General features: G+C 49.6%; 12 protein-coding genes across 12 annotated transcripts; 7 read left to right on the forward strand and 5 right to left on the reverse strand.

The window, feature by feature from the left end:
* Window positions 1–1870: 1870 nt before the first annotated feature.
* On the reverse strand, window positions 1871–4331 carry BDW43DRAFT_289725 (major facilitator superfamily domain-containing protein). Its single transcript, XM_032043419.1, has 3 exons — window positions 2966–4331; window positions 2679–2912; window positions 1871–2619 (listed from the first exon to the last, which is right to left on the reverse strand). Exons 1-3 carry the CDS (start codon window positions 3862–3864, stop codon window positions 2079–2081), a joined length of 1674 nt encoding a protein of 557 aa, XP_031895888.1. The 5' UTR covers window positions 3865–4331; the 3' UTR covers window positions 1871–2078.
* Window positions 4332–5525: 1194 nt separating this feature from the next.
* BDW43DRAFT_303473 (uncharacterized protein) lies at window positions 5526–7976 on the forward strand (the record flags this gene model as incomplete). Its single annotated transcript, XM_032045417.1, has 12 exons — window positions 5526–5660; window positions 6244–6452; window positions 6519–6560; window positions 6675–6880; window positions 6922–6937; window positions 7000–7056; window positions 7125–7281; window positions 7321–7347; window positions 7404–7480; window positions 7514–7528; window positions 7631–7760; window positions 7845–7976. 12 exons carry the CDS (start codon window positions 5526–5528, stop codon window positions 7974–7976), a joined length of 1203 nt encoding a protein of 400 aa, XP_031895889.1.
* A 430-nt stretch (window positions 7977–8406) lies between these two features.
* BDW43DRAFT_289729 (uncharacterized protein) lies at window positions 8407–9708 on the forward strand (the record flags this gene model as incomplete). Its single annotated transcript, XM_032043420.1, has 1 exon — window positions 8407–9708. A coding segment is annotated over exon 1 (1118 nt), but the record flags the coding sequence as incomplete, so codon positions are not given.
* An 11-nt stretch (window positions 9709–9719) lies between these two features.
* BDW43DRAFT_289730 (uncharacterized protein) lies at window positions 9720–9968 on the forward strand (the record flags this gene model as incomplete). Its single annotated transcript, XM_032043421.1, has 1 exon — window positions 9720–9968. The coding sequence occupies one exon, from the start codon at window positions 9720–9722 to the stop codon at window positions 9966–9968; it is 249 nt and encodes an 82-aa protein (XP_031895891.1).
* A 721-nt stretch (window positions 9969–10689) lies between these two features.
* BDW43DRAFT_289731 (DUF3176 domain-containing protein) lies at window positions 10690–12896 on the forward strand. Its single transcript, XM_032043422.1, has 2 exons — window positions 10690–11186; window positions 11247–12896. The coding sequence occupies exons 1-2, from the start codon at window positions 10738–10740 to the stop codon at window positions 12523–12525; spliced, it is 1728 nt and encodes a 575-aa protein (XP_031895892.1). The 5' UTR covers window positions 10690–10737; the 3' UTR covers window positions 12526–12896.
* Window positions 12743–13931, reverse strand: BDW43DRAFT_198991 (uncharacterized protein). The gene is made up of 2 exons (XM_032039112.1): window positions 13277–13931; window positions 12743–13215 (listed from the first exon to the last, which is right to left on the reverse strand). Exons 1-2 carry the CDS (start codon window positions 13639–13641, stop codon window positions 12960–12962), a joined length of 621 nt encoding a protein of 206 aa, XP_031895893.1. The 5' UTR covers window positions 13642–13931; the 3' UTR covers window positions 12743–12959.
* Window positions 13932–14231: 300 nt separating this feature from the next.
* BDW43DRAFT_303477 (glutathione S-transferase) lies at window positions 14232–15203 on the forward strand (the record flags this gene model as incomplete). Its single annotated transcript, XM_032045418.1, has 4 exons — window positions 14232–14292; window positions 14347–14423; window positions 14477–14893; window positions 14964–15203. The coding sequence occupies 4 exons, from the start codon at window positions 14232–14234 to the stop codon at window positions 15201–15203; spliced, it is 795 nt and encodes a 264-aa protein (XP_031895894.1).
* Window positions 15204–15402: 199 nt separating this feature from the next.
* Window positions 15403–15964, reverse strand: BDW43DRAFT_315395 (uncharacterized protein; the record flags this gene model as incomplete). The annotated part of the gene is made up of 2 exons (XM_032048045.1): window positions 15403–15767; window positions 15832–15964. 2 exons carry the CDS (start codon window positions 15962–15964, stop codon window positions 15403–15405), a joined length of 498 nt encoding a protein of 165 aa, XP_031895895.1.
* Window positions 15965–16915: 951 nt separating this feature from the next.
* On the reverse strand, window positions 16916–19523 carry BDW43DRAFT_289738 (amino acid/polyamine transporter I). The gene is made up of 6 exons (XM_032043423.1): window positions 19413–19523; window positions 19098–19330; window positions 18790–18990; window positions 18470–18726; window positions 17637–18398; window positions 16916–17584 (listed from the first exon to the last, which is right to left on the reverse strand). The coding sequence occupies exons 3-6, from the start codon at window positions 18927–18929 to the stop codon at window positions 17214–17216; spliced, it is 1530 nt and encodes a 509-aa protein (XP_031895896.1). The 5' UTR covers window positions 18930–18990; window positions 19098–19330; window positions 19413–19523; the 3' UTR covers window positions 16916–17213.
* On the forward strand, window positions 19500–21577 carry BDW43DRAFT_289741 (class I SAM-dependent methyltransferase). The gene is made up of 3 exons (XM_032043424.1): window positions 19500–19636; window positions 19689–20193; window positions 20318–21577. The coding sequence occupies exons 2-3, from the start codon at window positions 20010–20012 to the stop codon at window positions 21010–21012; spliced, it is 879 nt and encodes a 292-aa protein (XP_031895897.1). The 5' UTR covers window positions 19500–19636; window positions 19689–20009; the 3' UTR covers window positions 21013–21577.
* A 19-nt stretch (window positions 21578–21596) lies between these two features.
* BDW43DRAFT_289744 (NAD(P)/FAD-dependent oxidoreductase) lies at window positions 21597–23011 on the forward strand. Its single transcript, XM_032043425.1, has one exon. The coding sequence runs from the start codon at window positions 21859–21861 to the stop codon at window positions 22966–22968; it is 1110 nt and encodes a 369-aa protein (XP_031895898.1). The 5' UTR covers window positions 21597–21858; the 3' UTR covers window positions 22969–23011.
* A 550-nt stretch (window positions 23012–23561) lies between these two features.
* BDW43DRAFT_303482 (Zn(II)2Cys6 transcription factor) lies at window positions 23562–26160 on the reverse strand (the record flags this gene model as incomplete). The annotated part of the gene is made up of 6 exons (XM_032045419.1): window positions 23562–24068; window positions 24121–25354; window positions 25417–25557; window positions 25637–25707; window positions 25791–25953; window positions 26084–26160. The coding sequence occupies 6 exons, from the start codon at window positions 26158–26160 to the stop codon at window positions 23562–23564; spliced, it is 2193 nt and encodes a 730-aa protein (XP_031895899.1).
* Between the last annotated feature and the right edge of the window lie 471 nt (window positions 26161–26631).

Genomic DNA, 26631 nt, shown 5'->3' on the forward strand with positions numbered 1-26631 from the left:
CAAAAGTCACTGCGATGGATCTCTCTGAGGCCCAGCTCGAAGATGAGCCCCTATATTTAGAAAACTCTAGTATAGGAAAAGTCTAGCTTCCATAATAAGCCACTTATAAAAGTCAACACATCATAACTATCGCTATAACTTAAATATTATAGTTGGAGATGTTATTAGGTATAGATCTATGGTGATCCACAAGGATGACGATAGATAGAGGGATACCCTGCCCACGCTAGAACCACCCAAGAAGTTCTCACGCAATATACTACAAGGATCCAGCAGGTAGGGAGGGCCGTAACTTTTGAGCTTGGCCGAAGAAGCCATCGAGTACATATCATCAAGATATTTATCAGTTGGTACCGCAGATATAGCCAAGTTGACATTATCTTGGGCTGGGGGAAAGTGAGCTGCAAATCAATTAGCGGGGGAGATACTACAGGAACTTGGCATTTGCTGATCCAGCCATCCCTCGCTTCTAGACAACAACCAAGCAAAGTAGTTAGTAGTTTAGACGGTAGGATGTAGATAAATTAGCGTTGCTTTTATCCAAGGCGCTTCTGCCTCTTGCATACCTGGGATGACCTTATTATTACATTCTGGCATTGAAGATTACTTTAGGTCGCATCGGAAAAGAGCCGATTAGACAAGAGCTTGTTTAGTTACATGTTGGGAGCGACAGTAAGACTACACATAATAAACAGTGTTGAAAGTTGACACTTACCGGTACCACAGTTCACTGACGACAATGACATGTAAGGAATATTGAAGCTTCTTGGCATTTCGCACCTGTCTGAGGCACTCAGTCAAATTGTTTTTTAAAAGAGCAGAAAGGTATTTCTACTCCTTGATCTTCATAGAGTAGCGTTTCGGCTAAAGGATGCCCGCGGCCATGGTGCGGACGTCGGACTGCTGGAAGGTTTCACCTCCACAGAGCAGGCGTGACAGGCGGCATACAACATGGCGCTATAGCCTTCGCCCTTGGATATGGATCGGAACGGGACTAGGCCTTTTATCATACCCAACGAAGCGCAATATATGGGTTCCGCACCATATTATTTTCCTTTACGTGCTTGGCATGGGCTATTTAGGCAACAATCCTGTGTTGCAAGGTTGACGGATGGCGGTATTATTGGAACATCGAAGGGCTTGCGTCCAAAGAGATTGATGAATACGATGATGATTAACACAGATTCCAGGGGGAGTGGGTTTGTCAATGATGTCTGAGGACGTTTCCCGATTGCTTCGTCTTGTCCTCCTTTGCCCTTCTTCTGTTTTCTACTTTTCTCATTTTATAACATTGTCCATATTTTGCATTTGTTGTACTTGTAGCCTGGTGGGTTCCTGTGTCCTTCTGGACCATAAAGACCCTGGACGTTCGCGGTCATCTTGACTTCGATTAAGACCATCCAAATTCTATAACTTTGCAAATACCTGCGGATAGGGGTGGGGAGAGCCTTACGATTAGCAAATAGTTAGTTATGTAGTCCAGATGATCAGGTGCCCTCTTTCCTTTTCCCCTTCCATCAGAAAGATTGGGGTCGGGTTTGTTTGAATTTCAATCTCCCTCTAGCGAACTAATAGCTTTTTGCGGTTGCACGCGGAGATATCGGTGTTTAAAGGCGACAATGTGTGAAGTGTTGCCATGCACTGGTGGGAGCCGATGGACATGCTCATGGGACCGATCTTCTATGTGCAGTGTTGAATTTTCAAATCTGGAACGTATCTCCTACCCCGACAACAGTCCCAACATTCCCATTGTCTGCGATCCCATCGAGGATATCATGGTTTCATGGCTAAACAAGCCAGCAAATGCTTAAGGGACCGAAAGCGCTTCATGATTACTATTATGAACGAATGGCTAGATCATGACACGATCTCACAAAAAAATGATGTAATATTATGATATTGAGTACTACTGTCGGGTAGAGAGCAGACAGAGGTAACTAAAATACTAACAGCTCCGATTGCAGTGCACGGAAGCCGCCAACTAAAACGTTTGGGTATATTTCAAAAGCCCGTCCACTCCCCTGCTGAAAGATGACTCATTATCCTTCTCCAATTCTTCCATCGACACCTTCGCTAGATCAATCCTGTTTCAATCCTATCTTACCGGCCTTACGCAATCCAAAAAAGCCAAGAATCGTGCAAAGAATCATGAATCCAAACATGGCCCAGAAGCTAGCCCGATATCCATTCATCCGCGCCTGTCTCTCCTCTCTGCCAGATTGATCCGTGACAATGGTGGAGATCACCTGCAGAACAGCGAGTCCAAGGGCGCTACCGAATTGTGCGGACGTATTGAAGACTGCTCCTGCCAGGGCCTGGGTATTATCGGGGAAGCTATTGGTGATGACGATCAGTCCGACAGTGTACAGAGCATCAAAACTGAAAGGCTGCAATATCTGAGCGACGAAGGCATTACTCCAATATGGCCATGAAGGCTGGATAGTGGCCATGAGCAAAGGGGACCCAGCGCAGAGGATGGAGGTAATCGTCACGATCCAGTAAGCGGGGACTTTGTGCACAAAGAGTCCAATCAGAAGGTTTATGAGTACACCAACTATGAGACTTGGTAGGATCCGAATAGATGCCTGCAGAGCAGAGAGGTATTGGACTTCTTGGAAACTAGAATGGCATTAGCGGAAGGGTGGAAACGGACGAAAAATCAGGCAGACATCACTCACAACAAGCTGGCAAAGAGTTCCATAGAGTTAATAACCGCATTTGACACTGCGAGAGTAGCACAGACGCATGAAAAGGTGGTGTTTTTCCACAGCGAATTGGGGATCAACGCGGGCTTCTCCCCTTTGACCTGGTAATGGACCCAGGTAATGAAAGATGGAACGGAGATTGCAGCAAGGCATAAGATGACAATGCTCTCGGGGGATTTGATCCGGGAGGGATCAGCGCTCAGGATACTGTTTTCTTGATTAATTTTCGAATAACATTATATTCCATGTTTGCGACTCACGCCAGTAGATAACAAAGCAAAGCCATGAACGCAGACGCCAATCCGGCGCCGACCCAGTCGATTCTGGTCCTGACATTACGAATTATACATTCGTGTTGATGAGCATTGCCCTTGGGTACAGCCCACAGACCGACGGCTGTGAAGAAGAGTGTGATTCCTCCAGAGATGTACCATCCCACTCGCCAGCCGATCGTGTCAATTAGAACACCACCTACGACCAGTCCAAGAGAAAACCCAAGGGGCTGGCTGAGACCCAGGCATGAGAAAGCCAGGTTACGGCCTTTGCCTGGAGGCAAAAGCTGCGTAATGATGGAAATGGAGGACGCGAGATGGCACGCGAGACCGACACCCTGAAGGGCTCTCAGTACCACCAATTCCTCCCCATTCACAGCTGATCCTTGACCGATCATTAATGCTCCGCTAGCAAACGATCCGCCCAGTTCAACCCATCGTGGACCAACAGTATCTGCAATGGACCCCGCCAATAGAAGGGCGGAAGCAGTCGCAAGGCTACTGACGGATGAGGGCCAGAAGGATAGAGAAGATGGCAACTGAAGTTCCTTGGCAATAGTTGGCAGACCAACGGTTACTAAACCATTAATTACGCTGGCCGTGAGTGTGACGGCAAAGAGCTGTACGACCACCACGACCTGTTGTAGGCGGGAATTCCGAGAGGTCGGCTGATGGACATCTTCTGTTGAGCGAATATTGCTAATACTGCTATTTTCTAATAGTAGTGAATCGAGTTGTAGAGCCGTCGCAGTCGTCGCAGTCGTCGTTGTCGTGGACATCTCCGCTATCTGCGAGAAATTGCTTCTGTACGGTTGTTGCACGAAAAAGCCTAGCCTAAACTTGGGTTTTGGGGAAATGGACAGGCGAAGACTTAAGGGCCACTTCATACTGTTTTAATAATTTCTCCGAAGTTTCACCTACGGCTGGTATCGCCAGGGATTGGCTTTCTGTCGCCGTGATAGATTATCACAGACAAGGGCTTTAATTGGATCAGCAAGATTGCTCGGTAGGTCTATTTCGTAGTACCTTTCAGGCCCGCGTAGCGGGTTCGGCCGGGCACAGTGGACCTTGCTTTTCGGCAGGGAGTGTGCTCATCCACATAGTGAAGATAATACAATACCATGTAGAACGCAGCGCCGGTTCCATTTAACTAAAAGCAATTCGATATCTAAGTGTGGAATTGCCACACCTGGCCAGGGTTTTTAAAGGAATTAAGTTGAAGATGTTCCAGTTAATTTTCTAGTAACGTATTCAATCACCGAGTCGGTCAACCGATCGTCCCTACTTTCAGCGCTATATGTATCTACAGCTCGCCGTGCCGAGCCCTCTTTAGTTGCCGAACGCCTACTGTTCCTACAACCTAATCAACCCTCTTACATACTTCCAACGCTCTACGTATGACAACATCTAGATGACCTAAGGTGAAATATATAGTATAATATATTTATTAAATTATTATATGTTATATAAAGAGACTGAAATATATAGTTTGTAAGGCAATACAGCGTTGGCCGGCTGGGGGGTGGTCGATTCGGTGGTTGGTTGGATTATGCTAAATACTGTGAACTGGGATCTGGTCCACTGAGCTGGCCGAGACGCCGATACAATAATTACCATTATCCCCCTGTTTTATTACTACTTATATTGTTGCCAATACGGCCGATAGAACTCGGTCTCGGCCAGCTCGCTATCCGTTCGTAAACTATTCTCAAGCGTCTATTGAAGCACTCTCAACAGAACCATGGGATAAGGTGGAACTACCAAAGATCCGTGGGCATGGAGAGACCACAACGTAACAATACTGAACTTGCCGAGACACCGAGTTCTATCGGCCGTATTGACAAGAAAGGTAAAAACGAGTAAACCTGGCGAGCCTGGTAATTATAGTATCGGTGTCTCGGCCAGCTCACTGTCCGCACTGTAAAGTGGTTACGGCGGCGCCCAATGCCTGTTGGTACATGTTTCCTAGCCCTCTAGTTCTGCCGCAGCTCAACAATAATCGCGCCTCAAACGATAATTTCTTCCAATATGATCCAAAAGCTCATAAAAAAGAGATAGCTCCTTTTTAGGGCTTCGTATTATTGTAATACCTTTCCGCATGGAACGTAGCGTTATAGATGTTTTTCAAGGTAGCTCTTCACGTGGCAGGGAGGTGTTTCCTGCACAGCAGTATAGGTAATAGCGCAGTGAATCGTGGCTCGATCAAGCAAACTATAGAGGATCATATACGGGATAAATTCCGTATAGGGTCAGATTGACTTCCAATCATCTGATGTTTATCTTCTTTAAAAACCCTCAGGTCTATAGAAGAAAATACGAACAATCTGAATCACAACAGTCACAACCGGGGATACTGATGTTGGTATCATACCACTGACCACAAATGACAGTCTCGATGGAGTGGGCAATCAGATCAAGACTCTAGAGAGAATATCTCATATCCTTGGTGCCCATACTGATCGCATTACTGACACTGACGGTGTCAAACTGCATTCCCTTCAAACCGACCTTCTCTACGCCTGCCTTGACGCGGTGGTTAAGGTCGAGCATGCATATTGCATGGGTGGCCCCTGTATCACACGGAGGAGATAGCGACTTGGGCCTTGTCCATGTCCTTCTCCGAGAACCCGATGGCGTACAGCACGGCCTGAGAAGTACCCTGCGAGGTGGGCTTTGTGACATAGTGGGAGACCTTATTCATAGTGTCGTTATCTTCGGAGGTAGTGCTCTTCCGTTTGGGGGAGGGAGGCAGACAGACGACAGCTAGCCAAGGACAGAGATTAGCAGCTCACACGAGAGTAGCACAGTAGGCGTTGTTTTATGGCCTTGCATGTTGACGGCGGACCACTTGGAGAGACTCCGCAGAGCAGCAGAGGGCATGTACCCCCGCGTTTGGGAATAAGGCATCTTCACAGCCGGAGCAGTATGGAGATGGGGGAATTGACGCACGAGTAAGAGCGAATAAACAGCTTCTGGCCTCCATCTGCAGGCAAAAAGTAGAGCGAGTCCAGGAGTAACGCAGTAAAGTCGGTGGTGCCGGGGTCGGCCTCCGCTTGGCCCAACCTCCTGCTGTAGTTTGTCGGCACTCCGGCCAATCATGGGTCAGAATCAATAGTTAAATATTCAGTTGAATCAATTATCGTACTGGTGACGCGCGCTCCGCAAGCTCCGCAACGCAGTCGCTCTGAAAAGAAAGGGATGAAACAGGAGGAAACGAGACGAAAGTGAAAAGAGGGATGAGCTAGGGTAAGCTAATTTAAGGTTAGCATCGAATTACTTCATCTGGGGATATCAATGGAGCCCTGGTTACGGAGTGCGCGCCTTTCCCTATACCGCTGGACTATACCAATGAAGCCTCCAATGCCACGTTGGGCCTCGGGCTTAGGCGAAACCGTGCCGCAAACAGCTGCTCGAGAGGGAGCGTGTTTTTGAATTTCGGCGGTCCGGGTGATAACGGAAAGGAGGGCCTGGCTGCGTATGGGAAGATGATACAAGCATGAGACGTTCGTATGACTCCATGATGCTTAGTGTAACTGTCTAGTTCTACCGGCAGCTACTACGATCTCATTGTTGTCACTCGTTGGTATGCGTACCAAAAGACTCCTCTCTCTGTATTCCTTCTTCGTACTAACGCATACAGACATAGAGGAGCGGGCAACATTATTCGGTTTTCCTGTTATGCCACTGAGGAAGAAAGGTCCGCAGCGGCTACATACCCATCTCTCTCTGGCAATGCATCTGATGTGGCCTTGGGAACAAACAATGTGACATCGCGTGTCTTCGCGAATATCTGCTATGCAACACAGAACAGAACTGGTCAATTCATGATTTCCGCTTTCACCGCGAGGGACCATATGCTTATCCTCGACGCCCCGGGTGAAGATGGGCTTTTACGATACTGGGGTGAGACCTTGGGACATTGACAAGGTTGCTTTCTATCCAAGTAGCTGACCGCAGACTGTGTTAGGTCTCTCGTATTCCTCCGTACTGGGCGCCACCCTGGCTTCTATGTTTCCAGAAAGGGTTGACAAAATCGTTCTCGACGTAGTGGCGAACCCTCACGAGTTCTATCAGAAGCGGTATACTACTCCATCCTTTCCTGTGGACTGTGATTTTGACGACTGAACTGTACTTAATTGGCCCACAGTGATTTACAGATGCTTGCAGACATGGACAAGGTTTTTACAGGGTTCTGCTCCGAATGTGTTGCCACCCCCGATCGTTGCCCGCTGGCTCGAAACCGCACTGCATCCAAACTAGAGGCTCTCTATCAATTCGTTGAGAACGTGAAATATTATCCGATAGTTTTACCAATTGCGGGCACTCCGACCCTTCTCGACTAGTCCCCCCTGAAGACCCATATGTTCAGCGTACTTTATTTTCCCATCGACTGGGCCGAGTTTTCACTTTTCCTCGATATTCTCAGATGGGGAAGTTGGAAGCAGCAGGTAAATATCTCGGCCACCTCCTCTCTGCTCATCCCAGTTTGGATGCGGAAGCCTAGTATGGGATCAAGTGTAGTGACTAATTTCGCAGTGACAACTCGAAGAGGTGTTCTTGCTCATCAAACAGCGACACGAACTCAGCCTAATTGGGGTTGATATCTCGGACTACGTACTGGCGCGATATACGGATTGGAAGGTCCAGCTGAAGGAGCGATACACTCACTGGTGATTTCGAGGCAACGACGAAAAGTCCAGTCCGATTGATCGGCAATACGGCTGATCCAGTCAACCCTCTTGTGGCCGCATGCAATGTCAGCGCAGGGCTTGCCAATAGCGTTGTTCTCGAACATGGTGCTTAGGGATATGTTCTTCTTTGTCCTCCACTGCTCGCAACCATATACTGATCAATTTTTCCGGATTAGCACGGACGTTTTGGGCAGGCATCTCCCTGCACGGTGAAGGCGATGCGGGCCTATTTCCTGGACGGGACTTTACCCGAGCCTGAGGCGAAGTTTGAGACTGATACAACCACTTTCTCCGGTGACGACGGGTGACAGAAGGCCCTCAAGAAGCTCAAGGTTGACGGGGCATAAATATGTAGTGGAAACATCGATTAGACAAGCACCCTTATCCTCCTAGCTCACCTTTTTGTGCTAAGATCCACCATTGCCTATGTAAATCACTTCCGTCGATAGACTGATGATTGAACCCCGACGGCTATGCGATCGGAATGAAAACAAAAATAGGTTACTTCCGCGAGAGCGAGGGTGTTGACCAGACCTCGAAGCCTCCGAACTAAGTGAAGTTGTTGTTTTTAGTGCAGGGGAACGAATTATAAAACCACGGATAAACCTCTCTTCATTTGGCATGATGTTAGAATATAAATTCATAAAATTCCGTCAGAACGTGGTTGAAGGCGGCGCTAAATAGACACAGCCACAATCCATATTTATATTTACATGGAACAACCCAACCCTAATTTATATCAGCCTCAACTTACAACGTATCTACAAGCGATGGAATACCCTCCTCAATTCTCCGAAGAAAGAGGCCTCGCCCTGATAGCCGACATTGTCGACTGGCAGATTAACCACGGTTCATTGCTCAAGCAAATTATCCCTCATTCTTCTACCTCTTCCTCTTCACAATGCTCTCCTGTTGGAGTCTCGGTCTTTCCGACATTATTCCCTCGCGCACAATTCGATCATGCGCGGGAGTTACAGCCCATCTACAATGAACTATATTGCGCCATGGCTGAGGATGAACAATGGATCTTCGAGGCCATTCGCGATCTACTTCCGGTTGACCCTCTGGCCGCAGCGCTCTGGGGCATACATAAGGAGGTGAAGCAAGTTGGATATGCGCAAAAAATATCGGTCGGCATTTTTCGGTCGGACTATATGTTGGAAGGACCAGAGGCCGAGTTTCCGCTCCGATCAGGGCAGACCTTGAATGTCGCTTTAAAACAGGTCGAGTTCAATACGTTTTCGTGCGCCGGAGGAACGCATGCGAACAAGACCGGGGCGATGCATCGTTATCTTGCACGCACCAGCGCCTACGAGACCGGAAGTGATAGTACAACCCCCGTCTCACTCGAGGCCTTGCCGCGTAACGACAATATCACATCCCTCTCCGGATGCCTAGCCGCCGCTCACCAGGCTTATGGGCGCCAGAGAAACCGGGCGGCTGCCGACACAGCGGTTCTGTTCGTGGTCCAGCCCAACAATTTCAACATCGCGGATGAGCGACCGCTGGAGTACGCACTGTGGGATCAAGATGTTCCCGCCTACCGAGTCGACTATCCAGATGATTTCCTTCAGTACACGACCCTAACTGAGTCGCGTGAACTTCTCTTCCACCCACCATGGCTAGGGTCAAAGTGTGTTGAAGTCTCGGTCGCCTATATGCGTGCCGGTTACGAGGCCTATGAATACGATTCTATAGGCCAAGAAGCCCGGCTTCGAATAGAGCTTTCCCTTGCCATTAAATGCCCTTCACTCCTGGCACATATCTGCACCTTCAAAAAAGTACAATGTGCTCTCACAGCCCCGGGGGCGCTGGAGCATTTCTTATCCCCAGAGAAAGCAGCCATGATCCGGTCAACCTTTGTCTCCATGTATTCCTTCGACGATAGTGACATAGGATCTCGGGCCCGCCATCTGGCGACCGATCAGAAACTTGCGCGGAATTATATATTGAAGCCGTCCTTGGAAGGCGGAGGGCATAATACTTTCGGGGAGGATATCCCCGACTTTTTGGCGTCCATTCCCGAGTCTCAATGGAGTGCGTATATTCTTATGGAGCGTATTCGATCGCCGTCTGTGACGAACGTCTTGTTATCCCCCAGTGGGTTGGATTCGGGAGGCGTGGTCTCGGAACTGGGCGTCTTCGGAACTTGTCTTTGGCGGAAAGGAACGGACGACCGGCCTTACGACATGCTGCAGAATTTTGTCGGTGGATGGTCATTTAAGACGAAGCATGAGGATGTGGATGAGATGAGTGTAGTGAAGGGCTATGGGTGTTTCGATACCCCGTTGCTATTTTGATAGCGCTTTGCGACGAAATGTACATAACTGGCAAGAAGATATTCCACAGCACTTCATGCGCTTATTACCGGGTGCGAGCACTGTGCAGCCATGCTATATTATATCGCTCTTGATATTAATTGACTTCCAACATGCAAAGTACAGATTTAACCATCAGTTAGGTCACGCTCGTCGCCAAACAGGCGAACGACTGGCCACTCGAGCGAGATAAACAGCTGTATAGTCGCAACATGGGGTTCTAGTAATAAATTCTTAAATAATGCAGGGTTCCTAGCCTGGCACTCGGTAGATATCGATTAGAAGTTTGATTCCCACGGCTTATTTTTTTCATTTTTCACCCCCTTTTTCTTCCAAGTCTGTTGAATATACGTTCGGAGGAGGCGTTCACAACGGAGATTAAGAAAGAGCTCTATCAACCTCGCCGGCGACTAACCTACCGAAAGGGGTAGCAGAGGAAGATCAACGCAGTCGATCACCCCCAAGTCAGAAATTCTTGCTGGGCCGAGGCTCCACTCACTATTCGAAAGGGGGAAATAATGGGCCTTCAGCTCCAGCCATGAGGCGCCGATCGGAGCCCTAGTCTCACATTTTTAGCGTGAAAGGGAATGATTTTGCTGCCTGTCTCGATGCTACGTCAGTGTCAAAATTTTAAGCATCTTTCTCTCAGACGTTTATATGTGGCTTCTATTTTTTTTTAATCTTCTAATCATTGTCTCACACTGGCTAATGAGACCTCAAGTAAAAATAATGTGTCTCGACAGCGACCGCCATGGATCATGTCAAAGATGAGTACCGTCTCTCGTATCTCCGGGTGGAAGACCCACAAGAACAACATCAAGCACAACGCCGACCCTTATCGGCAGCGGATCAGGCCATCATTCACTCGCAGGGATCGGGGTCACTGGGAACTAGTTGGTTATGGGAAATTCTGAGTTGTGTCATCGCAGTGGCATCCCTCGCGGCCATTATCGTGGTGCTGTACATGTATGATGGGAAATCAATACCAGATTGGCCTTATGGAATCACGTTGAACGCTGTCATCTCGTTGTTAACCACGCTGATGAAGGCCGCTATGGCTTTTCCCATAACCGAGGCCCTTTCCCAACTCAAGTGGTCGTGGTTCAGCCGGGGGAACCAGCTGAGTGACTTGGCGCTGTTGGATGCCGCGAGCCGGGGAGCCATCGGCGCCGTTCTAGTGTTGCTGCGATTCGTACCTCGGTGGGTGTTGATTGCCTGATGATTTGCTAGAGTGGGATTTGATGCTAAATGAGGAGGCAGATATTTGGTAACGGTCGGATGCTTCGTCCTCGTCGTCGCGGCAGCGATTGCTCCATTCGTTCAACAGGTCATCGCTATCAATATGCGATCCGTCCACTCGCCCAATCCATCCTCTATTCAGATCTGCAACACCAGCGTGTACACCGACTATGGTGAAGGAGCTGGCCCTGGGCAGAATGAAGTGCCCCTCTCGACGATGGCGTCCATCTACACGGGCATCTTCCAAGGCCAAAGCACCAGCAGTCACTCGGGGACGATGACCTGTCCGACGGGAAATTGTACCTTTGTTCCCTACCAGTCTCTGGGTTTCTGCAGTCGCTGTGTCAATATTACCGATCAGCTTACTGTAAACCATTCGTCCGACTCATTGACAAGATTAGAAACCTATGACTACAAGCTACCGAATGGATTGACTTTCACGACGTCCACGACGGGGATGCACATCATGAATGCCACGAACGGGCTGAACCTGCTCCAGATTGATGCTGAAGGACTTCCACTCATCATGAATTTCACGGCGATCAGTGCGGCTGGCTACGGAGTGCCGCCCCAGATCAGCGCAACAGAATGTGCCTTGTATTTCTGCGTCGACACATACGAAGCGACCGTTAAGGATGGCGTATTCAACGAGCGAGTCGTGTCCTCCGCGATATCCTCCAATTTGTCGGCCACAGCCATGACGGAGGACTTCGTCCTGGTCCCGGACACTTGCTATGTCAACGGGACCCAGAGAAATGATAAGAGCGAATGCACATACCCTGTGAGCTGGCTCAGCCGGCTCGCGATGGTGAACTCCCTCCGGCCGCTCCTGAACGGGTCCGGGGAATACTTCATGTCCAATCGACCGTACTGGTCGTCTGACACTGCTCGCGCTCTCTTCGGTCAGCAGGGCAACTTGTCCGAGATCAGCACTATCTTCACCTCGCTTGCGTCTTCCCTCACGATCAATGCCCGCACTCAAGTCTGCAAGGCCTCTGTGAGGGGCATGACCTGGACAGCGGAATCATTTGTGAGTGTTCGCTGGCCATGGATGATTCTCCCGATTGCCCTCGTTGCAATGACAATTATCTTCCTGGCGGTGACCATGATCAAGACCCGAAACCAGTATATTTGGAAATCATCCCCATTAGCGCTTTTGTTCTCAGATCTGGCTGTGGAGACGCCGCATACTTTCCATAGGAATCCTAGTCTGAGTGGGATGGAGGATGCATCGAGAAAGATGAAGGTTTGGTTGGAGATCACGTCTGGAGGTGTGAAGCTCAAGGGTATTCCCCGATAGCGGCCTACATATGCCTTAAAGGATCGCATACTGTAAATAAAATGACTGTAAGTTTAATGTGTACTTGTATTTATGCGCTCGTTGCTCTTCCTTTTGAAAATCATCAGTCGACATTCTAGAGTGGCCCTTGATCTCCGCGATTACTCCTTGCGTTCTTTGTCGATGAATAATCACTCTCTAGAGGCGGCAGCGTGTATGGTCTGCCTGACTGGCTCGAGTTTCCATTGCTGATTATCCTGCTTTCTAAATGGAAATCTCAGGATAGGGCACCACAGTGATCGTCTCCACCCTCAACGTCGAGTACCAAGACGGGGTGCTCCGCATTGTACATGCTAAACTGAGTCACAGGATACCCTAAACGGGGATACGAACGGACCGCAACAAACCGTAACTGCTTGCAGACGATTTCCGTTTGTCAATTCATAGGGTCGGCATTATCCGGAAGTCGAGTCAAGTCTCTGACGGAGATACGTGTTTTCCAGGTGGAGTCTTTCAATCTCATGCTCATACTCTTCCAGCGTGTCTTCATTAGCAGACTCGAGCTCCTCGATAATCTTGAACACACGCCATAACCGAAGTACCACGACCAGGGAGCCGAGTTCTGCCTGTACGCCATGAAGAGTAACATCCACAGCGAACGCGACGATGATGACTAGCGAATCAAAAACGTGGAACTTGGATGAAAAGTAACTGACTGTTGTGTCAGTCATGGCAGAGATATAAGGGCCAGAAAGTGAGAAACCAAGCTTACCCCCTGCCAAAGCTGACTATTGCAACCATCAACTCCAGCATAAACAGGTGCGAAAATACCAACCCCACGATCGCGAGTGTCTGCTGGGTGGCCCCCCAGCCGGCGGCCACATGAGTACCACGCTGCTTCAACTCGCAGACATGTAGCTCGATCAGAAAATCCGCAAAGGTGCAAGCGACGTCGACCGAAACGAGCAGCAGCACGAGGTAATGCCCTCGTCGGCATGATAAAAAGTCCCGCGCGGCCCGTCGGGACCTTGCGATGAGGGTTTCCTCTCCATCTTCTCCTCCCGGCAGAGATATCCATCGCCGGCGAGGAAACCTGGCACTTTGTTCATCAAGTAAGGGATGTAATTGCGAAGTCATGTCTCTTCTCTTTTGTTACGACCGAGAAGATACTAATGATAAAGATATCCATCAGTTTGAAGTCGGAATTTATGTCAGCTCCCGTTCATTCACGTTCTTGGCATCTCTAGTCACCAGCATCGTTTTTAACATGTAGTTCTTCAAACAAATATGACTCTACGTGTGGTGGAGACCGATCAACAACATATAGATGCTTTGAGTTGGCTTTCGAAAAGCACAGCTGATTACGCATAGCTATGTTGAAGCCGAGAACAGCTGGCATCTGAATGCGGACGTGAACCTGGAAGAGTGGCGAGCCTTATCAATGTCTAGTCTATTCTTGGCTAGAGAGCTATAACCCTTTGTATAATAGTGAGCGAGTATAAAGGTTTTCTTCACAGTTGCCCTTGCTCGAGCTGAGCTACCTATCACTGTAGAGCACCGACGATCAACGCGTCTAAGAAGCTAGTATGATCGAATACGAGAAATGAGTCACTGCCCCCACATTCCACACATTATAAAAAGGTCTTCTATCTCTATCGCTTGCGTATGGGTATAGTTGTACCAACTATTAAATATTTTCTCCTCATTCGATATCGGAGCGCGTCACAATGACCGACGGAAAGCAGCAGCCTGACTACCATCTCATTGGGACTCATACGCGGTACTCAAGTATGAACAGGGTGCCAAAATCCCACCATACAGACTTGCTCTGATATACTGCAGGTTGGACATGTCGCGCAGAGACAGTCCTTGAGTACTTCAACATCCCTTATACTGCGCAAATCATCCACCTGTCCGAGGTATGTGGTGTACAATCGCCAGGCCACCCTGAAGCATATACTAAGGGGAAAAGGTCAAAAATGTTTCCCACACGGGCTTTGTCCCATTGCTAGAGTGCCGTTCCCTCGGAGAAAATATCCGCATTAATGATTCCCTGGCAATCTGCGAATTCCTGGCCGAGTCCAACCCAGACCTCAATCTCTGGCCGCGCGACCGGCAACTGAGGGCATTGGCGCGTAGCGCCGTAGCCGAGATGCACTCGGGATTCTGGACACTGAGAAACAACTACGGCACGAACTTCATTGCCCGATACACGGGAAACGTCCCTGTCTCGGAGCAAGCGAAGAAGGAGGTTGAGCGGCTTCTCGTTATCTGGGATAGTGCCAGGCGGATAACCAAGACTCGTCTGGCTGAGCTGAACGAAAAGGATGAGGGATTTCTTTTCGGACAGTTCAGTATCGCGGATGCTTTTTTCTGGCCTGTCCTTTGGGTGCGTACTACCAGCATCGCTTTTGATTGCTTAAATTCCACCTGCTGATGAGACTGAACAAACCGTGCAGCGCTTCCGTACTTATAACCTCCCTCTCGACAACGCCAGCATCGAGGCTTTAACCTGGATGGAAACCATGTGGAACAACCCTGTCATGCAGAGGCTGGCACACAACTACTATCGCCAGGCGGAATTGCCCGAAACGAAGATCGAGCATTATGATGATATCTTCCGCGACCGGGCTGATGTTCAATACGGGAGCTTTCCAGAGGGTTGGACCTTCAGCGTTGCCGAGAAAAGATACAACTAAGGATGGAGAAAGCGAAAAGGAATGAAAGCATATGTGGACATGAATCGGTTGAGTAAGAATTGTTAAGTATTATATACAAAGTCCCGGGTATCACATTTAGAGCAGGGACGTGTTGAAACCATCCAGACCATAAAAGCCCGCAATGAAAAGGAAAACGCCCCGTGAACAGAGAAAACAACCGGATGGAAAATAGGCCCAATTAGCAGCCCTTGCACTCCTTAACCCAGAGGTTCAGGCCGTAGTACTCGGCGTTGTGGCCGCCGTACCAGTACACCTGCTTGGAGGGAACGTCGCCGACGTCGACGGAGAACCAGGGACGGCCGTTGTTGGTGAAGTAGCCCTGAGCATTAACACCGAAGCCATTCATGTTACCGTTCTCGGGGACAGCACCAGAGTGAGGGACGGTAAGCGAGACGGGGGTCACGTCATGCTCAACAATGTAAAGATTCTGGAAGGCAGTCGGGACGCCATCCTTGGAAGTGAAAGAGACCATGCCGTTGGCGCCGGAGCGCAGGATGAGGATCTCCTTGCCGTCAGTAGCATCTCCACCAACGTAGACGTATTCTACGTTCATTAGGTTAGCTGCTATTGTTCACTCACAAGGGAAGTGTACACAGCAGAGACATACGGCCATCGGTAAGAGCGGTTTTACCGCCATCGGCAACCAAAGTGAAAGCCGTGGGGAGAGTGACATTGGAAGGGACAGCAGCGGCGCTGACAGCGGCGAAAAGGCCGGCGAAAGCAGCAACAGAGAACTTCATTTTGAGTGAGTTGTTGAGCATTTTCAGTAAATTCACTGAAGTGTGAGTTTTTATGATGGATGGAGGACTTGAGGACTTTGATGAAAATGAAGGCAGAGATGGCAAGTACCAAGGGCACTTTATATCTTGTTCGTTGAGCTATATCCCTAAGGTTCGAGTCAATGATCGTCGACTACGTGTTTAACACTTCAATCTCCAGATATCTTTAAATATCGATACAGTGGGGAGGGTGTGAGACATGTTTTACATATGACAAGCCCTAATAGGCTGTCTGGAGGGTTCATGTGGACCACCATCCCGCACAATGTAAGTTCACGAATAGACCTGAATAAACCGCGTGGAGAAAGCTCGGTCAAGGCCAATAAAAAGGGGCACGATTTCGGACTCAACAGCTTCTCAGCTTCCGAGGCCTGAGACGGGGCTTTTCTCCCAGAAGAAGAGTGGCCACTAAGCCTAAGACCCGGCATGATATCACGGTTGTTGCCGGTCGTCATCAACACCTTTGGTGTTTCTATTCTTCTCTTGCCTTGAGGTCCGTGGATTTCCTAGAAGCCTTCTAATAAACACTTCGTATGCCCGATACCAAAGCTATTTTCGAGTACGGACGGGTTCCGAGCCTGAAACGCCTTCGCCGGGCCGTGATATCATCGAACCTCTCCTTGACAATGGACATATGAGATCTATCCAAAGTACGGACCGAGATCATGGAGCATTGCACTGCCCCGCAAGAGGCAAAGATTCCTAGAGCTACCGTTATGGTGATGAGAGAAGAGAGATGAACTCACCTGGGAATTCATGGAAGGTCAGGGGGAAAGGTCGCAATCAACTTGCGATGCATAGGATGATCGTGTTTTATTTTGGACGAGACTAACGATGGAATGGGAAATAATCTGTTGATCACCCTTGCCTACGGACTCTATTTTGCTAAGGAAGCGGTTTTTCTTCTTGTCTCTCCTCCCTCCCTGGTGCCTTGTGCTACTAAAAAATAAAGTAGTTTATTGGAGCTTCTAGTAACTGTTAGCTCATGAAACCCACTCAACAACTGGATGTCCTTTTTTTTGGGAAGGAATCTGTGTAATCTAACATGTCGAGGTCTTTGCATACTCAGCCTACGGAAAACATCTTCCCGATCGACACGTATTCTACAGGCGAAGGCCTTACACTAAGTGAAAAGCGCTTATATTATATTCCTTTTCGTCCACCCAATACGGCAGTCAAATATCATCTAAGTCCTGATCATCGCATCTGATCAGGGTGCCGTGATGGCACCATAAGATCCAAGATTATCCCCTATCTTTCCGAACCACAGGTTCCGTGCCGAGTTGCCAAACGCTTTCAGCCGCCAGTACAGCACACCAAGGCCTATTACCAAGAAGGAGACGACTGGAGCCAGCCAGTATGGCAAATTGGTATCGCCAGGGCCACTGGGAGATGCAAGAGGCGAGACAACTAGGTAGATCTGACAGGCAAGGAAGAGCCACGGGACCCAGGTCCACACTTGGAACGGATATTCGGCGGATGAGACGTTCTGCCGAATGATGAAAAGGCATACGACAACTGCACCGTATACCATGGCCAACATATACTGGTTCACATCCAGCAAGAAGGCATAAGCATCTCCTGTGGTTTGTTAGTCCTTTCACAGTTCCTTTGCTTGTTGCGTCTAGCTTACCAGAAGGCAACAGTAGAACTGCCACCACCGAAGGGCCGAACATAAAGACGGATGTCGCAATGGCCGGATTACCGGACCGGGAGGTTTTCGAGAGAATACTGGCCGCTGGGGTAATTCCTTCCGCTGCGAGTTCGCGAATCACTCGGGTGACTGCAAATGCAGTGGACACTGAACTGCCGAAGGTGGAGAGAGCGACCATACCAGCAGTCACACGCGAGGCTGCGCTCCCGAAGACGTTGCCCAGCAGGCGAGCTACCAGCTGTGTACCGGCCTGGCCAATATCGCTCGGCGTAGCAACAATGAAGTAGGAGACATTAATAAGCAGATAGAGTAATCCGACCGATCCGACACTGAGCAGGCCGGCCACTTTGAGGGTCCTTTGTGGGTTCTTGACCTCCCCAAGAACCAAGCTTGCACTGTTCCATCCCAGGAACGATTCCAGCACCTTGAACAAGGAGACAGAGTAGTCGTATACACTGGTTGACGAATGGGCAAATGGGTGGTGAAAGTTGGCGCCAAGATCACCGTTACTTGGGATGACTCCTACAACAATGGCCAGTGCAGTTGACAGAATCAACAGGAAGGTCGCAAGCTTTAGAAGGCTTAACGAGTTCACAATTCGCACGCTCCATTCGCGAGATATGGAGAGGGCTGCGGCGACTAGGGCCATTATTCCTACTGCGAGGGCTCGCTGTCCTATCTCACTAGCGGTGACATTGAAGGCGAATAGGGTATTATCTGCAATGACAACGCTTGCCATACCTGAGATCATATCCCCATACTTCAGTTCGGATTCTGTGATTTTCAACGATCTGAGATCATGAGGCACATACCTGGGAATCCAAATAATATGTAGAAGGCATAGAGCGTGCTAGCGAGCCTATAGGGTCGAGGAAATGCTGTGTCTAAGTACACTTTCTCCCCGCCAGTGTGCGGCAACAGACATCCCAGTTCCAAGTAGATGTAGAATCCGCAAAAGGTGATCATGATCCCGATCACCCATAATGACAGCGCCGCACCTACACTGCCAACGCTGAGAAAAATAGATGACGGTACGGAGAAGATGGCGGCGCCGATCATGCGGTTAGTCCTATATCGCACTCAGTCCCTATCTTTGATTGACAACTAGTAAAGAGAACCGTCTATTGCCTACAGAAGTAAGGCCGTTGAGGATAGGCCAAGATGACGATTATTGCTAGAGCCTGTATTGCCGCGGTCCTCCAATTGATCTGGTCCTGCCCACAAGGGCTGACGCTCATCATCGCTCGCGCTTCTCGTACTCCGATTTCGCATCGCTGCGCAAAAACCCGTTCAAGAAAGATAGTACACTTCGAAATAGAGAGGATGGTGTAGACTGTAGAGACGGTTGATCTTCTTGTCAAAAAAAGAAAAGAAATAGGTCTTAAACTGGAAAACAGAGAGAGAGAGAGAAAGAAAAGTCTCCTGATGGATTCTGCTTACGTTTAGGGTTGATTTCACCCACACCCACCTTTCCTGACAGTTGTGGACGCTTTTCGAGGGGCCAGCTGGGCCTCCGATCTGATAGCCCCTTGGGAAGTTCGATTGATTGGCTGAGAGGGAGAGACGCTGGAAATTATGGGGTACACCGGAGCGTCCAAGTGGATCCGGAATACCAATCGGATCCTTCGGGGGCCATCTGGCGAAGGTTGCGATAGGCAAAGATAAAATAACGTCTATCAGAGGAATCTTATCAGATCTCCGCATGATTGGATCCATTGAACCATGTTTTGCTGGGGGGGGAACTGTCTTAGATACCATTCTAGGCATACTACCTCCGATAGGGCTTCATTGCAGGTGATCGGGCTAGGTTGTACCACCATCTCCCTTCATAATTCAATAGCAGAGCAAGCCTCGGATTGAGCAGTGGCCGTGCAATTGAGGGTGCATAGGGAGGTCAGAATAGCCTCGTACTGTATGTACATAGTGCAATCGAGTGTTTACCAAACAATGACTGACTCCTTTGACCTATAGTATGCTTTCTATAGATGGTTACCGTAAATCACCGAGCGTCAGCGAGACGGGGTGTGTTACTTGGAGATTATCGACGAGAACGGGAGGCTTGATGGACCTGATCCGTCAAGCATCAGATGTAACGTCCGAGGCAACCTTCGCGACGCCCCGGTGGGGGCTGCAGGGCACATCTATCCTATTGACTGTAATGAGGCATTTAATTAGACGGGAAGTGGCCGGAGCGAATACGAGAAGCCCTGACTCGGAAAAGAGCCGATCCTTCTCCAAGGGCTGACAACTATACTTAAGAAAGAGACAAGACGGACAATGTGGTTCAGCAGATACAAATCCTTCTTTTATTCTCTATATTCCAATCCATCGTAGCCCGGTATAGACTGCAAAATGACTGACACACAAATTGTAGCGGACTGGTACAACCGAAATGCGGCACTTGAACACGATCGGTTGAATAATTGTCGCCTCGAATTCTCAATCTCGCTGAAAGCGATCCATCAGTGTGTGGAGCTACTGGGAGAGCAACGACCGTTGAGGATTCTCGATGTAGGGGGAGGAACAGGTCGATATGGTAAGGAAATCCTATGCGAATAACTTCTCCTACTCCTGGACTCTATTCCCCCTTACCGTGCATGTTTTAAGTACGGCAATCCTAAGCCAGTCCATGCTCACCAAAAATTCTTCCACAATATCAGCAGTCGAACTGGCACGGAGAGGCCATTCGGTCACTCTCACCGACATCTCCGAGTCGGAGCTTAATCTGGCCAAGTCCCTCGCCACAGAATTTGGTGTAACGCTCGAGGCGATCGTCACAGCCGATGCACGAAGCATTCAAGTGGGCTCCAAGGAGGACAACCCTCAGAGCATCTTCATCACATCCGCCTACGATTTGATTCTCTGCCAGGGCCCAATGTACCACCTCCTCGAAGAATCTGAACGTTTACACGTCCTATGTGCTTGTGCCTCCATGCTCCGTCCCGGCGGTATCCTAGCGGTCGCGTTTGTCACTCGATACGCGCATTTGAGGGATATCGCACAGCGAGAGCCGGCTCGTCTCGCGGAGGAGTTCGACAGTTTCTATCGAGAGTACCTCTCTTCGGGAAAATACACGCGGAATCCAACCATGACTTCGCACCATACCAGTGCCGAGGGGATCAGGGGTTTGTTTCACAAGGCAGATGGGCAGCTGAGGACGCGGGAAAACGTCGGGCTTGCTCTTACTCGAATTCTGGCGTGTGAAGGGTTTCTCGGGGGAGGACTGGCTGGGAGGCTGGGGGATCTATCGCCGGGCTCGTATGAGCGATGGGTGGATGTCGTTATGCAGTTTGCTGAGGACGAAGGGCTACTAGGTAACGCGGATCATTTGTTGGCTATCGCGGAAAGGAAATAATGGCTTTGGTCTTCTCTTCGACGACATTCATAGGACTTGTTATTGTGATTGAGATTCTCGCATCAGCTTGCCCTATCCTCCGCCCCTTTCGCGTTAACCAAGGACGGACCACGGTAGATGTGCCACTTTGACTTCGGAAAGATAACCTCAAAGATAGCAATCCACCACAACCCGTACAGGGCGTCCCCATGGTCGTATTTCTTGATAGCGAATACTCGAGGTCTTTCCTGTGGCAACCGTGGCAGTCGCGATATCAAGGGGGGTGAGGGAGTCCTGCACTGAACCACACTTTAACCATATTAGGGGCGTAATTCCAGCAGATAGCGCAGAATTAAGCCATGTTATGGAGTACTGCTGCATGGAATCTAGACTAGATAGAGATATAGGTCGATAGGGCACGCGGAACAAACCGTTTCTTAATGAAGGGACGACACGGGTCCAGTGCATCCAGACCAACGGTTCGGAACAGGATTCTTTTGCCGGATTTGGAGAGAAGCGATACCAGCCTATCAGAGATCGTCTATTCAAGGGATTTCTACCCCAGATAACGCGAGATAGGTCGGCAAACGAAAAGACGGACCGTACACGGACCGTGCATGGAGAAACGGTTCAATAACTCGGAAACGGCGAATTCTCTTGGCTCTTTTCTCTTAACCTTGGTTTCGGTCTCTCCAATCGGGGTAAAATGCCCCTCACCGTTTTCCGCCCACGGTCCGTGCAGCACGGATAATCTGATACGGGGTCTGGGGAACCATATCTTATAAAAGGAATTGGATCACGGTGTCTCATCATGTCTAAAACAGTGATTCAGATCAACACCTTTTCACACACTAATATACCCACGCCATGACTAGTAAAAACGAACGCATTGTCATCATCGGAGCGGGCATCTTTGGCCTGGGCACCGCGCTGAGGTTGAAGGAAGAGGGTTATCGCTATGTGACCGTTCTCGACCGAGCGATGCCTCCTGTCCCCGACGGTTCCAGTAATGACATTTCCCGGGTGATTCGTTTCGACTATGGAGATGAGGTATACGCCCGCATGGGCAAGGAGGCCTTCGATCTGTGGAAGACACCTGCTTACAAAGAAGCCTTCCATCAATCTGGATGCCTCTGGGTCACGCAGAAGGACACCCCCGGACAGCCCGTTCAGCCTGCTGCGGAGGAGTACAGTCGCAAGACCCGAGAGATTCTGACCAAGATGGGTGAGCCCTGGCATGCGGTCCCCACGGTGGAAGACGCTAAGAGGGAATTCCCCGAACTCACTGGCTCGCTCGGAACTCCTGGCTTCTATTCCTTTTTCAACAACTCGGGCGGATGGGCCGATGCAGGTCTGGCGTCTGCTCGTGTGGCTGCCCGGTGTATCGCGGCGGGCGTGTCATTCATCACGGGCCCCGATGGCCAGGTGACTGATTTCGAGAAGAGGGCTGATGGCACGATCGAAGCCGTCCGCACGAGCAGTGGCAACCGCATCGCCGCCGACAAGTTCATCGCCGCGACCGGTGCCTGGACCGCCAGTCTCGTCCCGTCCTGGAATTCCATGATTGCCGCCGCTCAGATTGTCGGATATATGCGGCTCACCCCGGAGGAGATGATCCGGCTAAAGAATATGCCCGTCTACTTCAATCTCTCCACGGGGTTCTTCTGCTTCCCTCCCCATGACGGAACCAATATCCTGAAGGTCGCCGTCCACAGCTATGGCTATACTCACTCATCCGAGGACGGCATTTCCGCGCCCCCAGCTGCTCCGCCGTCTTCCCGCGCCAACTTCATCCCAGACGAGGCCGTCAAACGTCTGCACCTTGGCATGAAGGATCTCTTCCCGGAGCTCGAGCCCAAGGGGTTCGAACGTGTAGCCCTGTGCTGGTACAACGATACCCCAACCGGTGATTTCATTATGGACTATCACCCGGATCACAAGAACCTGTTCATCGCGACGGGTGGTAGCGGACAGTAAGGAGCCAGACCCCACCATCATGAAGAGAACAGCCCGGACTGACTCGGAAAACAGTGCGTTCAAATTCTTGCCCGTGATCGGAAAGTACATCGTTGGGTGCTTCGAAGGCAAGCTTTCCCAAGACTTGTTGCAGAAGTGGAAGTTCCCTACCGAGTACAAGGATCGCTTCCGGGGCGACGTCTTCAAGGGAGATGGAAGTCGTGGCGGCCCGGAGAGGAGAGAACTGACGTCCCAAGAACGCGACCGATTCACCAGTGCCTTGACGGCTGCTTCCACAAGGCAGAGCAAGCTTTAAGCATTTTCCTTTTCAAACACATATACCCACTGACCCGCAAATGGGTGTCCGTAATGTGAGATGAATCTAATCACTTTTTTTGCTGAAGAGGAACAGCTTTGATTGGGAGGGCGTGCTATCGCCGGTTGCGACGGCACTAGACTATTAGAAACGAGCATGTATATACATTTTAAACCACCCTTTTTCACCGGTCCTGATTTTCCTGAATTTATCGTAAGTCATTCAATTGTTCAAACGTCGTCATCATCATGCCGGTATAGTAAGTGCAGATCGTATCCTTTTCCTTGTTGGGAAAAGCTCACAGCTGCTCCGCTACATAATCTCCAAAGATCATCCAATCGGGCAGACCAGGGATTGCTGCGTCAAATCCACCGTTATCAGTTCTATCGGAAAAGGGCCACTGTGATATGGGGTCGACGCCGACCGACCCTGCATCCTGCCCGTTGAGAGTCAATAAGCCCTGCGAAGGAGGCTGCTGAGCGGTTAAATCCCCTTGCTCTGAGTTTCGACGGGGGACGGCGTCCGGCCCTGCCGAAATCAGGGACTGGTCTGGGAAGTTTGGGCTGATCGTTCCCATCCGCTGATAAGGTGATGGGACCAGGTCTCCGAGCTGTATCGCCTCGGTAGGCGTAGATGACGAACTAAAGTCAAGGATATTCCACATCAGCGCTTCATCCGCCTCCGACATTCTTGGTATATTAGACGGGGTCGGCATGCGGGACAGCTCTCCGGAAAATACGTCCTGGCTATAATATAGAGATTTGTAACTCTTCTGTCTTGAAGCCAGTTTGTTCACCCGGCTGACCTGGAGGAGCAATATTAGCAGACAGTCACAACTCCGAACGTGTCTAACATACTAGGACACCAATATTATCCCAGTGCGCGGACAAGTCCGTCATGTAATCAATCAGGATTTGGAAATCGCTATTCCCCAGCTGCGCGATATGCCGGTTTTTGCTGGCGGTATTCTCAAGCTGGATGGTGGCCGCAATGGCACAAAGATAGCCGATGAATGGGTCATAGAGTCGAATGTCAACCTCCGACATCTCACGGATAAATCGCGCGATCCATCTCGAGTGGATAAGAGAGCTCTCATATGACTTTTGCAGGAATGTTGCGGGTATGTTTCCGTCGATCCGGCGGAGCTTCACCATGTTCACGAACGGATGGTGCAGCAAACATTGAACGGAATGGAATAAGAACTGGACACAGAGCCAGGAGCACAAATACGAACGAGAATGCGGTTCTTCACGAGCACGGCGTCGAAAGTCAACACTTCGGTAACGATGTGTATCTGCGAAATGAGTTTCAAACTGCATCCAGTCTGACTCTAGAGCGGCCAGCGCTGATCCGGAACGCCACGGCGGTAACGCATCCTTGTCGAACGGCTCAAAGACATACTCGGTCACTTTCCCCCAGATCGAGTATAGCCGCAGCAGACAGGCCAAGATACCATGGTCAACCTTTTCTCCGTGTTTACCGGGTCCGTCATGGAGCATCCCACCAGCCAGTGATACTTCGCCAGCCAATGAGGCCGGCGTGTCCGGTGCTGGGAAGAGAATGGTAAAGTGTTTATCTGAAAGACACAGGGAGTAGTCTCGAGATGCATTGTAACTGCGGTCCAACATAAAGAAAGCCCAGGTGATGCGTCTTCTTTCTTCTGCTTCAGGGATAGTTAGAGATGATGTGTATTTGTCCTTATTTAGGCCTGCAGACTGGATCGTTCGCAGACCCAGCGCAACGGACGAATATCCTCGATGCGACTGGCCGTCGGCGAAATCCACCTGAGCCATAAGAAATGTACCCTGTAAGAAGGAAAGACCCAATTTCCCGCTCTTGTACTTCTGTGACAGGATATCCCAGGCTTTGCTGGCGTAATACTTCGTCGGAAGTATATCGCTTCCTGTAGGTCCAGGCGAGCGGCGCGAGATACGAGAAGTAAGAGCCACTAACGGGAATGCGATTTCCGGGGATAGTGACAAGTCCCGGCTCAGAAGCCATTCCTTCGAAAAGACACAATAAGGCTGGTCGTGGAAATGGGCGAGATAAACTTCTACTTCGGATTTGACAAAGTTTGGGGGAAGCGAAGACCTTGTCGGTGTTATTCCGTTGGCTTTCCATTGTTGGTGTAAAGAAAACAATAAAGCACATACCCTCGAGAATATGTCCGTTCCCCGTTTTGGAAACTGAAAGCTACTGGAGAATCTCCCATGCCCCGAGCGCCATAGCTATGAGATGAAACCGGATTCTCGCCCGCTACCCCAGTCAGTGGAGTAGCTTTCAGCAAACATTCCCTGTGAGCAAAAAGTGGGAAAGAGTCAGAGATATCTGCCTATCGAAGGCGCAAGGGATAAAACCCTACGATGGACCTACTGGAGAATGTTTGCCATCTTATCTAATCTGTCCTCGATACGCTCGAACCGCTGCGAGCTCGACAGGTTTGCCTGGTAAACCATAAATGAAACTGTCATCTTCATAAAAAATACGGAAAGCGCCTGAGGCGCAGGGTTTTTAAGACAATGCATACCTCTCCGGGCTCTCTTGGCCCGCGTTCCTCGCCATTGATAGGTGAAGCTCTATTGGCGGCAGCACGACTCGGCGCAGCCTGCGAACCATATGAGCAGCGCTGGCCGAGCCTTTGGCACAGCGAACATACTGGCTTCTCGCCAGGGCAGCGCGCCTTCTTCCGTCTGCGAGATAGCAAGCCGTCAGCGTTCTATTTCAATTCTTTCTCAATAAAGTGGTATCTTCCGATTCAATCTATGAATATCCAAAGACGATTGTGCATCCTTCCCGGGTTAGGGGATTGTGAGTACCTACCGACAAGGGCCACAGGCCTGTCGTGTACGCTTCAGCGAGACTTTGTGTATAGTATAATTATCATTCGGTGCACTCATCATGGAGCAAATGGCTGGGACAAGTCAAGGATGTTCATATCCGATAAAAGTGATGATTGAGGTGGTTTGGCGCCATTCCGTTTTTGGCATGGTCGTGGACGTGTACGGCAGGCCATAACGGCCACTCCGCACGCAATACCAAATTTTGAAGTTCTTACCGCTTCCTTAACAGCTCCTTTTTTGAGATTTCTATAAGATCTACTGTACTTCTTGAACTTTGAAATATAGCTATATTTCTTTTAAAATTAACTTATGTAAAATTAAAGTTAGAACTCCACATTGGAGAACAAAAATAAATTTCTGCGGATTATACAAAGAAAGCTTGTATACTAGAATCGCGATTCCCTAAACCTTGTACGGTAGCTATAATTAGCATAGAATTAATTCCAGTCAGGAAAGATGCAAAAGTCTTGCCCTACAGCTGAGCGGTAACGTGGTGCTGAGCATAGAATAAGTATCTAGGTAGTTATA

The sequence above is a fragment of the Aspergillus alliaceus genome (assembly GCF_009176365.1).
Source record: "Aspergillus alliaceus strain CBS 536.65 unplaced genomic scaffold BDW43scaffold_57, whole genome shotgun sequence".
Lineage (NCBI taxonomy): Eukaryota > Fungi > Ascomycota > Eurotiomycetes > Eurotiales > Aspergillaceae > Aspergillus > Aspergillus alliaceus.

Excerpts from the sequence above, each read along its gene's own strand:
- BDW43DRAFT_289725 (XM_032043419.1), bottom strand. The coding sequence starts at position 3,864 with ATGAAGTGGCCCTTAAGTCTTCGCCTGTCCATTTCCCCAAAACCCAAG. Across the intron at positions 2,913-2,965 it reads TTGCTTTGTTATCTACTGGC|TATCCTGAGCGCTGATCCCT; the intron begins GTGAGTCGCAAA and ends TCAAGAAAACAG. Across the intron at positions 2,620-2,678 it reads GAACTCTTTGCCAGCTTGTT|TTTCCAAGAAGTCCAATACC; the intron begins GTGAGTGATGTC and ends ATGCCATTCTAG.
- BDW43DRAFT_289731 (XM_032043422.1), top strand. The coding sequence starts at position 10,738 with ATGGATCATGTCAAAGATGAGTACCGTCTCTCGTATCTCCGGGTGGAA. Across the intron at positions 11,187-11,246 it reads TTGCTGCGATTCGTACCTCG|ATATTTGGTAACGGTCGGAT; the intron begins GTGGGTGTTGAT and ends ATGAGGAGGCAG.
- BDW43DRAFT_198991 (XM_032039112.1), bottom strand. The coding sequence starts at position 13,641 with ATGACTTCGCAATTACATCCCTTACTTGATGAACAAAGTGCCAGGTTT. Across the intron at positions 13,216-13,276 it reads ATAGTCAGCTTTGGCAGGGG|TTACTTTTCATCCAAGTTCC; the intron begins GTAAGCTTGGTT and ends CACAACAGTCAG.
- BDW43DRAFT_289738 (XM_032043423.1), bottom strand. The coding sequence starts at position 18,929 with ATGCGAAATCGGAGTACGAGAAGCGCGAGCGATGATGAGCGTCAGCCC. Across the intron at positions 18,399-18,469 it reads CATATTATTTGGATTCCCAG|GTATGGCAAGCGTTGTCATT; the intron begins GTATGTGCCTCA and ends ATATGATCTCAG. Across the intron at positions 17,585-17,636 it reads AGTTCTACTGTTGCCTTCTG|GAGATGCTTATGCCTTCTTG; the intron begins GTAAGCTAGACG and ends AACAAACCACAG.
- BDW43DRAFT_289741 (XM_032043424.1), top strand. The coding sequence starts at position 20,010 with ATGACTGACACACAAATTGTAGCGGACTGGTACAACCGAAATGCGGCA. Across the intron at positions 20,194-20,317 it reads GGGAGGAACAGGTCGATATG|CAGTCGAACTGGCACGGAGA; the intron begins GTAAGGAAATCC and ends CCACAATATCAG.
- BDW43DRAFT_289744 (XM_032043425.1), top strand. The coding sequence starts at position 21,859 with ATGACTAGTAAAAACGAACGCATTGTCATCATCGGAGCGGGCATCTTT.